The sequence below is a fragment of the Nyctibius grandis genome, chromosome 15, assembly GCF_013368605.1.
Source record: "Nyctibius grandis isolate bNycGra1 chromosome 15, bNycGra1.pri, whole genome shotgun sequence".
Taxonomy (NCBI): Eukaryota; Metazoa; Chordata; class Aves; order Nyctibiiformes; family Nyctibiidae; genus Nyctibius; species Nyctibius grandis.
In genome coordinates this window covers 12820400-12836855 of record NC_090672.1, presented here as the reverse complement: position 1 = coordinate 12836855, position 16456 = coordinate 12820400, and the positions used below count along the sequence as shown (strand labels likewise).

At 47.0% G+C, this 16456-nt stretch overlaps 1 protein-coding gene across 3 annotated transcripts in view; it reads left to right on the top strand.

Annotated features, from left to right (window-relative positions):
* Window positions 1-8881: 8881 nt before the first annotated feature.
* RPTOR (regulatory associated protein of MTOR complex 1) overlaps window positions 8882-16456 on the top strand; it is a 132069-nt gene continuing 124494 nt past the window's right edge. For all 3 annotated transcript variants that reach the window (XM_068413583.1, XM_068413582.1, XM_068413581.1), the window contains exon 1: window positions 8882-9580. In XM_068413583.1, the coding sequence (XP_068269684.1) occupies window positions 9419-9580 (162 nt within the window). In that variant the 5' untranslated portion in view covers window positions 8882-9418. The remainder of the gene's footprint in view (window positions 9581-16456) is intronic.

The following is a 16456-nucleotide window of genomic DNA, read 5'->3' as shown; positions in this document are numbered from 1 at the left end:
GAATGAGAAGTGTATTCTTTGCACTAATAGGTCTCAGCGATGCTATAGGGACACAGATCCTTTCATTACAAATAATTAATTTAGCTATATATTGCATAACATCCTAAAAAGCTTTCTAGGGCAATCTCATGCTAGCTGGATGCACAGTTCCTATCAATATTACATTACATTTGGGTACAACAGTTATGAAGTTTCATTAAAAATTTAATTTGTGGTTTAAAACTGCAGCATTCCCTTAAAAGTGCAGCAGAGAAACCATTTTGGCTGCTTGTGGACTGGGCTTGCATTAGCCAAAATTGCAGGGAGAGCTGCAGAAGGAACTCGGGAGCGGGGCGATCCTCCCTGCAGAGGAATCCAACCAGGAGAGGGAGGGAGCTCAGGCTTGGTGTCTGCCTGTGCGGTGTCCTGTGGGGTTCCTGCGAGAGGCTTTGTGTGAGCACAGAATTGAGCATTACCCCGTGTCTCTGGTTAGCAGCCACACGTGAGCACAAAAAAGGCCTTACCCCATTCTCAGCGCACCCCACGCCGCCACATGCACCCATCTGGGGTTAGTTTATGTGCGAAGACGGTAACTTCTGAGCGTGGAACAGGGGAGAGAGCTGTGCTGTGCCCGGGGCTGGAGGACAGGGGCTGGGCTGTATCTTGTGCAGGCTCCTGGGGAATCAGCTGTGAGCCAGGAGTCCCCGAGGAGAGGATGCTAATGCCTTCGCGGAGATCACAGACATCCTTCTCCACCGTCTCACGCTGGTGCAAATTAAAACCCTCTTTACCGTCAGTGTAGTTGTGTTACAGCAGGAACTGGGAGACGGGAAGAGGAACAGGGCCGGGGATCATGTTTTGTTAATGAAGCTTTGTTGTGACGCTTCGGCAGCAGATCTGAATGGAGGCAGGTTTAAAACATCCCACATCCGCCTCTCCGTTTCAGAATTGATTTGTACAGTAATTTCCACCCCTGTCTGCACACACACATCAGAAGAACCAACAGCTTTTCCTTCCAGACCATCCCTCAAGTCACTGCTCAGCTTTCTCAGGATTTACCCGCTGTAGGAGAAAGCTGGGTGCCGGTTGCGTGATGGATCCGAGTTCCTCTGCAGGACACGGACCTCCCCGTCCTGCCCAGGTGGTGGGACCGGACCTGCTGCTCCTGCCCACAGCCTGGGTCTGACACAGGGAGGGTGCCGTCCAGGAGTGCAGCGCTGGTGGGGTGGTCTGCGCAGAGCCTGCCCTCTCCCTGAGGCACCCGCAAGTGACAAACTGGGACTCTCTTTATTACAAAAAATATATTTGTCATGTTTTTTCCCCTGTCCAACAAAGGAGGGAAATTTGTAAGGAGAGCGGGGTGTTTCAGAAGTCAGCACCGTCCTGCTGTTTGCTGTAGGTCTCTCCAAAAGATCGCTTCCCCTCCCCCCGGAGAGGATGATAATGGGGAGTGGGTTCCTAAATCCCTTAAGCTTCTTTGATAGCTTCAATATTTATCTGTAATCCCGCTAGCGCTTCTGGACAGAAACAACCCTGTGTCCCTGTTGCTCTGGCGCTTCTTCCCACCTTGCAGCGTTCCCTTTTCACAGCAGAAAAGGCAGGGCAGGATGAGAGGGAAACATCAAAAGCCAGCGACGCTGCTGGTGCCCTACTTTTTTCTGTGATTATTTATTATTTTGCACAGTCTCTTGCTCTCGCTCTCCCACGCTCCCTGCTCTATTATGTTAATGTACGTGGAGGCTGGGCATGCCTCCCCGCGCACCTTTGGGACGGAGTTGAAGGGAGGGTGGATGCACGGCAGGACAGGTCTGGAGGGAGTTGCAGGCGCGTACGAGGCAGACAGACGGCTGGTCTGGGTCGGGCAGAGAGCTGTGCGAGGGAAGGTGTAGATGCAATCCCTGGGTCAGGGAGCTGGGAGCTCTGTGTCGGCACCTGCTCCCAAACAGGGAGAAGCTGGAGCAGTCGGTGAGGTCTCGGAGAGGCAGAGCTCCCCAGAGGGAGGAACGCTCTGGTCCTGGATGGTGGGTGAGAGATCTGATTGTCTGTGCCAAAGTCAATTGGCGTTCGTGCTCGTGATGGTTCAGAGTTAAAACACAGCAAGGTTTTAAGGGCAGGATAGATAAAAATGCTGTAATGCAACAGGAATTCATTGCATCTGCCTGCTGTGAGGGCTGACCCTTACCTGAGGGGTAGCTTTTAGCAGAGGGAAGGAGCTCTTACGACACTGAAGATTCTTTGCTGGCAAGGATGCCATTAAGGCTGGGTATGTTATTGATTCCTTTTCGAGATCTGAGGCTTAAGAAGCTGCAGAGATAGTAAGTGTAACTGGAATGACATAGAAGCTGCTTCCAGGCAGCAAGTGAAGCTGGAGACATATTGGCTGGTGTGTGGAGCTGGTGCTTCCTGAGCTGAAGATGCAAGGAATGGCAGGAGCCCAGCGGAGAGCCTTCCTAGCCCGTTCTGAACCAGGACTGGGGTGGCAGTGGGAGCCCTGAAACACCGTCTCCTTCAGAGGTGAAAGATGGACTTGCAAAACTCTGGGCTCCTCCACACCTGGAGCGGTGCACACTTCTTTTATTGTTTGTTACAGCATTTTGCACTTCGAGAACTGCAACGCCATCCAAACCTGACAACCTCAGCACTGCCCTGCTTTACTTGTGCATAATAATAATGTTGTCAGCGTGTGGTCTGTGGGGCTGATTGCCTTGTGCTGTTACTTCTTAGGGCTTTTCTGCAGGGGAAATGCAAAATAAATTAAATCATGAATCCAGAATATGCTGGCTATGCTGCACTGCTTCCAAGGACAGAACCACTTGGCATGGTCTTTGGAAGTGGATTAAGCTTCTCATGCTTGCCACATCCTAACTGTACAATCAACAGTTTAATGGGAAGTCATTAGTGTACTAGAAAGTCACACTTTGTATTTATGTAGTGCTTATTTTAAGGCTTTACTTTCCAGCTGTATGGATGCTCCCCAGTGTAAATGACAGGAAGAGAAGTTCGTGTATCTGTTCATCTCACTTCCATTAATTATAATAAGACTAGTCACATAATTTCTTAGAAACCTGCTGAATTTCAGCAGCTAACATACCAGCCATGAAACCCACCAAGACTTAGGAAATAGACGTTGATCACTGTGTCAGTCTGCATCAGGAATTTGAGTTTGAAATACCCTAGGCATAAGCAAAACGTTTCGACCGATATATTTCCTGGGAATGGTAAAAAGAGAACTAGAGAAACATGCTGATTCCGTGGGTAATTACATTTCCTAGGTGTAGGAAGAGATTTTTGGGTTTCTCCGTCTAGAACAATGTTAGTGGTTAACGCTACATGGGCCAGCCCAGGCTGTATTTTTCCATTCAGGGTTTCTTTTGGTTGGATCAAAGTCTTTTGGTTGTTGCCTCTTTTATTGCTCATCATGAAACCAAACCATAGTGGTTCTGACTCTGAAGCAATCTCTGCATCTCCAAAGGCTGCTCTGTGAAATAACTGTCACATTCCCAAGCCCCCAGAGCAGACAGTACCAGAAATTCCTGTAAAATCCTGAATTACTTATCAGCCAGTTCAGCTCTGGTTAAAGGGAAGGTCGAGTCCCTCCGTGGGAAGGGGCGCTTGGTGAGGTAACTGCAAAAAGCTGTGCCAGAAAACAGGACATTCGGCCCAAATGCTTTTGACAGGCTCAGAAGGAGCCGGCAGAGTTCACCAGCTTCTGTTTCTGTGTATTGGGGTGGTTTTGTCACGGAGTCAGAGCTGATACTGATCTAAAGTAGCTGCAGAGTGTTTAAGGAAACGTTTCTGCTCATAATAACGAGAAAACCAGAGAGTATCTGCTGAGGTGACATCTATCATGTGTTTTTAAACACACATAGCCTGATAACCTAGCAAATTATCCAGATTGTGAAGAGACAAAGGGAGATAATGATAACAAATGAGCTTACATTTATATAATGCCTTTCATTGAGATGGATAGCGCCGTGGTTTGAGAACTCTATTAACGGCTTCTACAAACTATCTAATCTATTGTATCCCCAAATGTATTGAGTGCAGCTTCACTCAGGCTTTATGAGAAAAACATCCCCATTAAGCAACCAATTTTTGTCAGTCTTCAGAGGGGTCATTTAAGTCTCCCCCGTGCAAGCAGGAACACAGAAATCTTTGCACTTGTTGGTGAGCTAAAGCCACCTTTGGGGTGAAATGCAGCTGTTGCTTCACAGTCCAAATTACTCCTGACTTCTTTGCTACCTTGTATCCGAGGATGTCAAATACACTCATTAACCAAACTCTACAGCTACTGATTCATCAAGAAACTTGCCCTTTTATAGTTCAGTGGTGGCAAAGAGAAAAGATAGAACTCCCAAATTTTCTGCTTCAAATTACTGCATCACCTCTTCTCTCTCTCTCTCCTTTTCCTTAGTAAAAAATTTCCCCTGATGCCAAAGCATTTCTTCCACTGAAAGGGCAAGGAGAGACTTTTGACCTAGTATTTATTCTGGCCTTTTCAACGTGAGAAGAGAAGAATAATCCTTGTCACATTCCTAAGGAGTACTCCTGACTAAGACACAGCTTTGCACCCATTTTATGTCTCCCATAATTGTAAGGCAGCCTGAGTGTGTTCATAGCAGCACATTGCACCAGCATCAGGGGCTGGGGGCACTTAAGAATGACCGGCACGTGAAGGGCTCTGGCCACGATCCTCAGCCCTCTCTAAGTCCCATCTGCATCTCCCAGAATAAAGTGGCTGCTGGTTTCCCCTGTGTCAGCCACAGGATACTCAAATGTAGATGGCAAAGGATTTTCAGAGGGACACTTGTGTCCTTCCTCCAGGGTAGAGTGGTGGCTGTGCTGCAGGATCTGTGGGGCGGCGTGGCCCTGTGTTGAGCAGGGCAGTGTGGCTGCGTCCGTAGGGATGTGTATTCCCCTCTCTGGAAGCAAAATTGGGATAAGACTCTGGGTTTCTTCTGCTTCAGGTTTGAGTCATCTTCTGTCTTCAGTCTTCTCAAGCGAGTTCTTGTCTGGGCAGGGGAAAGCCTGGGATTTTCAGTTCCTCCGAGACACTGCCCCGGTCCCTGTGCTGTAGGTGAACTGCTTGGAAAGCAGAAGTTGCAGCAGCAGTTACTCACGAGACAGTGTTTGTCGCAGAGCGTCTTTGGCAGGCAGAGAGGTGCTCTGCTAAGCCAAACCTGACAGGTTTAACGCTACGGCTGCTGCTCGTGTATTTCAAGGCAGCGAGTTAGGAAGAGGGTGGCAGTGCCAGGAATAGAGTCGTCAGTTCTCTCCCGTGCAGGGGGAGGTCACCAGGATTCTCTGACGAGATAGAGAGTCGATGTTATGAATCGTTTTTTGATGTGTACTGGATTTGCACATAACATCCCCCCTCCTTCTCACTTGCCTGGATCCCTTCTCATCCTGCCAGGCTCCAGTTCCCGTTTCCAGCCTCAAGTTTTCGATTCACATTTACTGCAAGGAGACAGACGTGGAAGTCTATGTGCATAAATAATAGAACTGAAATCATATCTCGTTAAAAATAGATATTCTTCCTAATAAATATTTTACCTACTGTCTTTAGCATATAAAGCTCCCCTGACTGAAGTGTTAAAACAAAGCTTGTTGTTAGCCCCTAAATGCCTAAAACAACCCCGGCCATGGCTGTACAAACAATGCTCGGCTGAGAGGCTGGGCATGGGGAAGGTGTGTGTTCATGTGCATACTCACACAGACGAACACCTACTCTTAAAGCCTTAGAAAAGGTGGCCCTTTGGCTAAGGGCACAGACCTTTGCCTCTGACTTTGACTCCTTTGGTGACCTGTGAATTTGACTAGTGAATATTAAAGATAAAATCTCTCTTGACATTTATGAATAACGTTCTTCTTTCCATATCGTTATTCCTTCCTGCCCAAGAGTGGAATTAGAATTAGCTGGGTGAATAAGGCAAAACAAAGGACACCGACAGAGACCGAGATAGGAGAATTTTTCATTAAAAAGAGTGACAGGAGGAAGAATCTGTCCAGGTGTGTTTCTGGAAGAGAATCCTTCTGCGTTTTGGTTTTTACGACATCACTTAATGTGCCTTACTTGACAAGGTGTTTCCACTCCTCTCCAATGATGGAGACTACATAACTTCTCCAGGCAATATGCCCTGACAGCTAGCTTCCATCTTAAAATTAAAGCAGGTACTTCCTTCCTACCCTCAGTGGGCAGAGAGAATAGCTTCTTTCCCCACACTGAAGTGACACTAAATCTTTTAAGATGTCTCCAGTTTGTCCAGACCTTTCTTAGACCACATCTGCTGGACCACTGCATGTGTCGTGTGATTTTCTGTGTTAGCCAGGTAGGTGTCTGTGTCTAAGCAAGACATCTGGGCTTCTGTTAGAGCTGATAAAGATCTAGTCAGGTTAGTCAATAGAGCTGAGCAGTGCAATTCATCTGAAAAAACGCAGGGTGAAGTGAGCTGTCCCCTAAGCTTGGTTGGCTGTATTGAGTAGGTCTCTGCCTGCCTGACAAGGAAAACACGACTCTATTCAGCCTGGAATGGCAATTATGGTTTAGTGCTCTGAAAAGACGACTGGGAGTCCCACACTCAAATGCACGGTTAATTTATTCTCCTGTGCATTTCAACACCAAGGAAGCTTTTATTGTGAGTGCAGGGGGATGCTCCAGCTCCTGCTCCCTTTGGAGGTACTTTAGCTGGTTTGTATTTGTCGCCAGCAGTGACAAGAAAGGATGCAACTGAGCAGAACAGGGTGGATCTGCGACGGGAACAGTGAAGTGGAGAGCCGCAGGTCTAGACTGAGCTCCTCCTGGGAAGAGCATGTGTGGGATAACGGGAGCTTTGCAGGTCAGAGCTGATGCATTCAGAGCTGTGTGGGAAGACTGCTGAGAGCCTGCTCCCGCCGTCTGGTTCTCATCCCGACAGCCAAGCCATCGCTTTGGCTCTGCTCTGCGTCCTCCTCCTGCCACCTTCCCCGTCCCCTTCCCCCTAGAGCCCCTGTGAGATGGAACCAAGCAGAGATGCTGGTGTGGACGGGGTGAAAGCACTGAGAGCCTCAGGGGAGCAGGGCAGCATGTCAGAGAAGTCCCTGAAATAAAGGGGTGCGCAGGGGACGGGGGAACGCACGGCTCTTCCAGCACAGGCTGTGGACTTCGCCTGGCCGACCATGAAAACACACGGTCCTTATCTTAAATAATCACCGGTTTAAAGCTGCGCATATGGGGAGCGAGGCAGATTTGTGCTCCCTGCCCCTGCCAGCTGTGTCCTTCAAAGGTATTTTGGGCAGCAGCTCCTGAGGCCGCACAGCAGCATGTTCTGGCGGGGCAGGCGGCGGCTCCGGCACACGCTCCCTAAAGCTGTCGGGAGCCGGGATTAGCGACCTGCGGGGCCCAGGGCCAGGGTCCATCTGTGCAGCTGCGGCGCTGGATTAGCTGCCCTGGGTGCTCCAGTGGCTGTAATTTTTTCAGGTGGTGTGTTGGGATTGTTACTCCCATTTTGTGTAGCTGCCGTTGGTACGAAGGATTCATTAAAGGTTAGCAGAAACACAGCCAGAAGTGCTTTCTATGCCACAGCAATTCATTTCGTAACAGTCGTGTAGTTATGATCAGCCATCAGCATAAAGCACCTGTAAAGCGATGAATCAGCTCAGTCAGTAAATCAAAGGAGCAAAAGCAAATGTTGGCCACCCCAGAGCCTCCAAGAAACATTCTTTTCCAATCTATGGTAGAGAATGGTCTTTGCATTTAAAATATTCCGTGAATGTAAACATACTGAAAATAGTAATGAAAATTAATATGATTCTATAAATCAAATTATACATGTGTTCTTTGACTTCTACTTTGAAATCACTTTTACATGTTTAAAGTATTACAAATATGAATGCAGTCGGACTTGATTACTGCTAAGAGCAAACACTCCGAGGAACTTCATTAGGAACAATATTTGATATTAATTAACCTTCAGTTTATTTGATCTATTCCTGAAACAATACATTCGCTTTTCCTCATATATAGAGTGAACATAAATCAGACATAATTCTGCTGGACTCTGTTGTCCAGTTTCACTGCTCCCCTCCTCTTTTGCCCCGGGATAAACGACCACACAACTGGAAGTGAAGTCCAAGAACCGGCACTGCCGGACTGGTACCCGTGCCCGTGCCGCAGCAGGGCGCGTGTGGGGAAGCCAGGACACAGCAGCACAACACTCATGCTGCTCTGCGGGTTTATTTTTATCTCTGTTTAAGATGAAGATCATCAGCACTGTAACTGTAGGGCAGGGTGGTCTGGAAGGCTGGGTACGCCGTGCAGTCAGTCCTGTGCTGCTTTGAGTGACGGAAACCTGAGCCATGTGGGGTTTTTTGGCGTATTCATTTTCGGCCCCCCGAGGGTAATCAATGAACTTGTCCCTTCAGCGTTGCGGGAGGGAAAGTCCCTGGAGGAGACCAGGACATCGCACCCCGCGGCTCGCAGGGAGCGTGGCGGGGCACTTAGAACGAGGAGCTGCCGGCACGGACGAAACCTTGACCTTTATGTCCCTGCGTGCAGTGAGGGGCTTCCAGCCCCCAGCTCGGCACAAACCCCCGGTGCCCGCGGCGCCTGTTGTGCCCTAGAAACGCCTTTTCCTCACACGCAGCCCCAAACCCTCCCCGGGCGGCCCCCCCGGGCTGGCACTGCGCACCGCGGCATGCCCAGGCCGCGCTCGGCAGGGAAGGGCCGGGCGAGCCGGGGACCTTCACCCAGGCAGTCCCCGCCCGCTCGGAGGAGGGCGGCCTGTTTTAAGCCCCGTGGCTCCCGGGGGGGCTCCCGGGCTCGCCAGGCCCGGCCCGCGCCGCGCTGTAACCATGGTAACCGCGGCTGGACCGGGGCGGCCCGGCTTGTCCCACGCGGCGGCCCGTAGCGCGGTGCATTGTGGGCCGGGGGAAGATGGCCGCCTCCGTGATGCGGTGGTGAGAGGAGTCGCGCTCTCCGGCGCCGCAGGACGGGTCTCCCCTTCTCCTCCCGCCTCCCGCCCGCTCCCGGTGCGCAGCTCGCCGATCCGCTCGCGGCCCGCCGGTGTGCGAGGGAGCTGGGAGCCGCGATGGGCCGGGCGCGGCTCCCGCCGCAGAGAGTGCAGGGCCCGCGGGGCTAGAGGCGCGCGTGGAGGCCCGGGGCCCGGTCCCCGCCGGCACCTCGGCCCTCCGCGGGGCCGGGAGCGCCGCCTTCCTCCCAGCCCGGACGGGGCTGCTGTCTGCGGGCGGCGGCGGAGGAGCGGAGTCGCCAGGTGGAAGGCGCTGCTTCCCCCGGGCTCGCCCTTACCTGCACACCTGGGAGAGGAGCCTCCCTCTGCCCTTGCCCCGTCCTCCCCCCCGCCAGCCCGCGTCCGCCCCTCCACCGGCCGGAGGGACCCCTCGGCCCCCGCTGCGTGCTGGGCTGGACATTGCTGCTCACTTGTTGCCTGGCACTTCCCCTCTGATGGAGTCTGAGATGCTGCAGTCGCCTCTTCTGGGGCTTGGGGAGGAGGATGAGTCTGACCTGACTGACTGGAACTTGCCTCTGGCCTTCATGAAGAAAAGGCATTGCGAGAAGATCGAAGGCTCCAAGTCTTTGGCTCAGAGCTGGAGGATGAAGGACCGGGTAATGCTCAAGGGCAGGATGGGTTTTGGAGGAGGAGTGGGGGGAATGGGTGATGAAAAGGGAGGACTTCAAGCAGCAGCCTGTCTTCAGATTAGAGCGCTGGGTATCTGCTCCAATAGTCTAACTTGCCTTTAGTTTGCGTGCCGGTCATATGGTGTTAGGGGAAACAAACGTGCAGATGGGTCAAAAGTACTAATTCCAAGCTCATGGTTGTGCATTCTTTGAGTAGCTCCCTCCTTTAAAACCTTTAAATGAAATTTGTGTACTTGGTGTTTTTCAGGAAAGACAATAAAATTAATGAGGTTGTAAAGAGCTCTCTGGATCAGCAGGTTAACGGCGCAAGCACAAGGTGCAAGGAATGTAGTCATTACCGTTGTCTAGTGGTGAGGATGCATGGCAGCTTTGTGGTTTTGAAGCTTGCCACCAGCATGTTCTGTGGAATATAACATTAAGGCATTCTTTGTGTGTGGGGAAATGGAGATTATGTGATTTTGGAGGCAGGAAATAGTTGTTAGATGAAGCACTTACTGTATTAAAGCAAGGAGCTTCTCTTGTGTTTGAGTATATGTTGCGTGTTAAACTGATAGAGCCAAGTGTGTCAAATAAAGATCCCTGCCAGGGGGTCTTGAATCCTGTGTTGTGTCTATGGCCCAGCTTAAATATTTTAAGTTAAAAGCAAACAAACATGGATAATCAGCTCCACTTATTCTTTTCTTGGAATGTGCTTTGAGTTATGGGATTCCTTAGGTCTCGAAGTTGTTTTGCCCATAACTTTGTGTTTATGAGTATGTATGAGGGTTTTTTTGTGACCAAATTTCTTGTTATGTTTACGATCCCTCTTGCAATACTATGGAATAACTTGGGAACTGCTGTTGAAACTCCTGTAATTCCTTTCCAGAGGCAATATGACCAGGCATGAGGATGCTATACCCGCGTCTAAATGTTCCTAGAGGGGTGTTCACCTAAATGGTTGTAGTGCTCGGAAGTTCTGGGGAAGGCTCTGGCTGAACCAGAATGATTCGACTGCGTAGGGTCATGTACTGAAAACTTGACTTGGCAGATCATTAATGGGTTGAATTGAGGGGGTTTTGCATGTAATTTAAATGAGCCACAGAACACAAAGTTTTGTGGTATCTCTTCTTTAAAGGGTTTTGGCAAAGAAGAGATTTTTCTCTAGTAGACTGTGGAGGTGTGATGAGCTTGCTTGTCTATTTTAGTGATCCCTCTGCCTTCCTGTGAAGCTTCCTGTTCCCTTATTTCCTGATCTGCAAAGCTGTCTGTTTCTAAACTGGGAATGACATTGACTTGATCAAGATAATCAATAGGTTGTACAGCAGAAGCGTGAGTCAAGTGGTAGCAATGAGCTGTCTTCTCTGTATTTGTTGTTAAACGTTTCATATGCATGTGCCAGCCAGAGAGAATCTGTTCAATGAAGGGAGCAGTGGTTACAGCGATCACCACAGCCCAGTTCCTGCCGTCCTCACTCCTGTGGAGCTGCAGTTGCTTCTTCTGAGAGTCCTTTGTGCTGTGAACGATGTGCTTTTCACGAAGTAGCGTGCTCCTCGCTGTGAATGAGCTTGGTGAAATCAGGCCCTGCATTGTTCTCCAAGAGGCTGAGTTTTATTTTTGTAAAGGAAGAAAATAAGAGTAAATCTGCAGTTTTCTGTTTAGTCCTTCTGTTTTCACTGTCGGCTTGGATCAAATAACTTTATATCAGGGTCAGTGGTGCTGCTCATCTGTCATTTGTATCTGGACAGCTTTATCAGGTATTGTTTGGACAAACTTGCCATTGCATAGACTTACTTTTTGCTTAAGAACAGGGTCAGGAATATATAGAAAGCACATAAAGACATCTGAGAGAGGGTGAGAAGCTGATCTGAGAATGCTCAATCTCATTACTTTTGAATCTTAACAGTTATTTAGGTACAATCTCTTGTACTTATTCAACTTTTTAGCAATCATTGGATGGCTCCTTAGCCTTTGATGTGGTACAACAAACTTATCAGGACTTGAGATGGTGAAGGAAGGGTCTGAAGATGGGATGTTTAGGATTCTGTATGGGAAACAATGTTTGTTAAATATTTTCTCCCAGCAAACTCAAGTTAGGTTAATCCTGCGAAATAATTCATAAAATCATTTAATCTGGTTTGACCTTGTGTTACATGAACCAGCTTGCTGGCTTGTGCTGCTGTTGCTCTCACGTAGACCAACTGAAATAGGAGTCTGAGTGTAATGGGTTTGTCCAGAAAATCAATCACCTTAATAAAAATGCTTGAGATTTGTGGGGTTTTTATTATGAAGCATTTTTGAATAGTAGTGTGAGGGAAGGTGTGCAGTGATCTGCCAGCCCTTACTGCCAGGAAGGAAACTGACCTTTTGTTGATTTTTTTTTTTTTTTCTTCTTTTTTTCCTTTTCCTGATTTCACTTTACTCTTTTGTTATAAGCTCTCTGGCATTATAAATTAATTATTCCTCTCATCTTGTTGTTTTAGCTGTCTTCAGAAAGTTTGTTCTCTTTCTTTTTTCATCCTTTAGAGCATTATTCCCCAGTGATCAGGATTCTGTGTGGCAGCCATGCTTGTGTTGGTCAGCATGTCTGTCTGTTGCTATGTCAAATTAGAAACAACACGTCGTCACTTCCCTCCAGTCTCAATCTGACTGCAGGTCTGTTGCATTCCCCAGTTTACTTTACCTTCCTTTTCTTGTCTCTTGCCTCCTTTTTCCAGAAGCCAGGTCTGATTGATTTCAAATGTGCTTTTATCTTTGAGCTGCTATTGGAAGAGGTTTTCCCGAGGGCTGGAGGGGATATACTTCTTGGTTGAGAGTGAAAGCATTGCATTATTTTGTATTTGATAAATTAACTTGTCAAAGCTTAGGATGGGAAGCATGATCTGTATTTAAACACACCAGCCTGTCTCTAAACGAAGAAATTCTCAAAGTTTAACCAAAACAAGTCTCTATCTGCCTGAGTTGTAGGTAAATCTGTGGCATTTTTTCACTGTGAATCATGAAAAAACGCAAGCAGCGGCAGATTTTGCCCTTATTCATCATCCTGAGTAGTCCTAGGGAGTGATCCTAGCTTTACTATAGATAGAGGAAATGATTCACTAAGATTTAGGAATGGAATGACTTTTTTTTTCCATCTTGCTTCATTGCTGTAAAAAACCCAGAGTCTGTACAAACTTGAAGGTTCTTTAGAAGGCAGAACTCCAATAAGAGGGAAGAATCAAATAAAAAAAGTAATGAGTGGTAAATCTAGATAAAATAACTGAACGTTTACTTGCCCCCCCTTTCATCCAGAAGGACTGCTCTGAAAACATTTAATCCTTCGTCTCCTGCTTCCGTGGACTACATATGCCATCAAAGTGACACTGCTTTGATCTATTATTTATTTAAAGAATATTTTTAACACAGGAGGGTTGGAATTATGCTTTGTGTATTGAATTAAATCTCACAGCCTCAGCAGCAACCAAATCATGAAACTTGATTTAAATAAAAAGATTTCAAATACACTCGGTTTCACTGACAAATTGCTCCTAAATTCAGAATATTTAAATCAAGATGTGCTGTAATTATATTGATTTCTAAAATAAGCAGAGAGCAACAAAGCTGAATGTCATAGTTTCACTTTAACATTTTTTTCCTGTTGCCTCATAACTTGCTGAGTGAGAACTAAATCCTGTTTTTATGAGCAGAGGAATACACAATTAGGTTTCTATGGAAATGTAGATTAAAGCAGGACTGCATACAAAAGTGCTTAATTCAGATAAGCAGGAGTTTACCTGCCTGCATGGTAAGTGTTTCATGTGCCAAAGGAAGCTAATGAAGGATAGTAGCACTGGAAGTTTGTGCACGTCGTTTCAGCTTGAAATAGTTGTTTCAAGGCACTCTTGTAACAGACACGGCTTGGCTCCTGCTTGCTCCTAGAGCGCTGGAGGCTCGTGTCCCCCCTCTCTTCTAAGTCTAGTTTTGTGTTTCTTGTGAGCTGAAATGAGGCAGCAGGAATCTTGTGGGGCGAGAGGGTGGGAGTTCGTGTTTTGGCAGCAGCCTTCACTTTAGTTTGACTTATTCCATCCTAAATGTTTGTTTTCTGTTTGCTTATGCGTGATCACAGACTATCAACTGTGCTTGTGTTTAGGAAACTCATAACCCAGTGAGCAGTCTGGGATCTAACCCAAATGATGTGTAGTTTCTGTTCTTCCCCTGGTAAGAAGATAAACTCTTAGGAAGACTGGCTTGGAGCACTTCCCTTTGATGCTGTAGCGTGGCCCTGAGAACTGGTGATGGAGTGAATCTGTCTGTCTTCGAGCTCAGCGGTTGAAATCCATCTTAGTTCAATAGTTACTGCAAGTGGCAATTGCTGACCAGTGAGGTGGGCGAGTTGGGTGGCAGCACGGGGTACCCGCTGCCTTACAAATGTCTTTAAAAACAAAGCAAAACCCCCAACTTCTCCCCGAACTGAACCCCCTGCTGTAAGTAATGAGCCTGTCATCTGAGTTATGGATTTATATCTTCTCTTACCTAGAGCAAAGATCATTTTGAATTAAGATGGCTGGGTATTGATTGGATGGAGTCGGGAAGCTCGCGCTGTATCTCCCGCTATCTACAAATGTTTTATGTCTAAGCGGAGAGGGGACTGATAACCGCTCTGAAGAGTGCAGCTAGTCATGTGTCTTGAAAGAAAAAGATCTTACTTTTATACACCGGTAGGAAACACTGAAATCTTCATCTCGGTCAATCTCTTTCTCATCCTATGAATTTTCTCACTTCAGCTGAGATCTGGGGGGTGTAAAATGGTAGTTACTGGCAGCGCAGTCTGTACTTCCCGTGAACACTCCGCTTATCTTCCAATACCACAGCTATTGTCTCAAATTTAATCAGACCACACTAATGGTAGGATGATGATGTGGTAATTTAGGATTTTGCTATGCAGAATATTAGGCTGTAACTTCTGTTGTATACTTAATTAGCTTAGGTGGAGCATTAGGATAACTCCATTAGTTTATGTCATTTCTTGTGCTGAACATAACCAGGATTTGATTTTTCATAATATTGTTGTGAGGACTTTTTTCAAGATAATAAGTAATTTTTTCAGTGATGGTTGAACATAGGGAGTAAATGCATATTTGTACATTTGTGAATTTCTACTTCTACCAGTTAAGTGGGAAAGAAAAAAGTTTTTGTAAATCTAAAATTTTAATGGCTTAACATACAGAAATGTCCAGGAGTCTTATTCCCTTAAATAGCTCTCTGAGAGTGCTTCGTTGTAATTACATTTGCACTGTGAGTAATAAGTGATAGAAGCGCAGTGTAATGTGTGGGCAAGGAGCTGACAGCATTATCACGTGCAAAGATAATTTTAGAGTGGGGAGAGAGTTCACCATTAGCAAATGGAATGACAGAAAATAACTGTATCTGCGTTTCTCCATTCAAAAAGTGCCGTGAGAGAATACGTATTCATAAATACCGTGCTTCATTTCTTGTCTCGGAGGCTAGGGCAGTCTTGGAGTCTGGTGTTGCTGCGCTATGAGCATATGGTATTTGCAGAGGAGTTAGGCAATTATTGCTACTTAAAATCAACATATATGTTATAGTGGCTAATTACTGTCCTGTCCCCTGCCCCCACCTCCCAGCATGTTTGTAGAAATTTGAAAAGCCTGTGAATAGGGGACAGTGAAAAAAATATACACCGTGAAATATATACATAAGTGCTGGAGTATTATTGCAAATTGCATACTTTAGTTTAAAAATATTTATCATTGTATGAGGCTTTTCCTCTAATTTCTCAAGTGTGGCAGATGTTAATAAACATCGGGAGGACCCTACTGCAGTGGTAGCTCGCCAGATGGTAGCGGGCTGCTTCGCATGAAGCTCTTGTGGAGAAAGCTGTGAAACAGCTGTTCTGCTGACAACTTCCACTTCTTTATTTTGGCAGTGTGTGTGTTTTGATAGCTGAGAGACTGAAGGTTATGTTAATACTTCGCTGGCTCTTACATTTCTTCTCTCTGCCTTTGTGTAGGTAGAGAAATCCAAGGGCACCAGCCTTCCTTGGAGTTTCATTTTTGCTTGTCTCTGTGTTGTGTAGGTTTTCTGGGAAGTTTTGGGGTTTTGACTGTGCTTTTCTCTCTGATATGTTGTTTTCCCTGGCTTGCTGCTGTGCTGATCTATCCTTGAGCGTTTCCAAAGGTGACTGTTGGCATAGTATGGCTGTGGGTACCTGAGGGAGGTCATTCATTGTGTCTCATACCTTTAACTGGCATTTCCAAGTAAACTTGGTAAACCCAAGAGGTTTGTCTTGCTCTTCTGTTCTTCTATAAAGAATGTCCTTTAGATAATTTATCTAATGAAATACTGAACAAACCCAGATTTGTGTTAGTGGCATTCTTTAATACAAAGCTGCGATGTGGGATACAGTAGGTGACAGGTGGGCTCAGGGCCCAAAGAGTTCCTTCTTGTCTTTCGTCCCAGTGATTCCACCAGTGACACCCTCATCAATATTTTTATATTTTTTTGTATGTATTTATTTATTCTTGCTGTGTTGTGGCAGGGTGATCTACAGCCGGAGTAGCTTTTGTTGGGTGGGGAGTGAGAGCAGCAGTGTGATTAGTGCTGTACGCTGCAGGACAGAGAAAAGGAGCGGGGCCTCGGAGGCGTGAAGGATAGGCTGTGGTGACAGTGGAGATCTGAGCCTCTCCATCCCGCTCTGCACTCCTGGCTGTCCCTCTGCTTGGCTTCCCTGGAGTCGGACAAAGCCCAAGAAGGGGCTCAGACCGCAGCATGGTTTGCTCGGAGAAGCTTGATTGTCTTTCCTCAGTGATTCCTCCTTTCTCTCCGTGGCACATCAGCAGTAAGATATTTAAAGCCCTTGAAGAGATC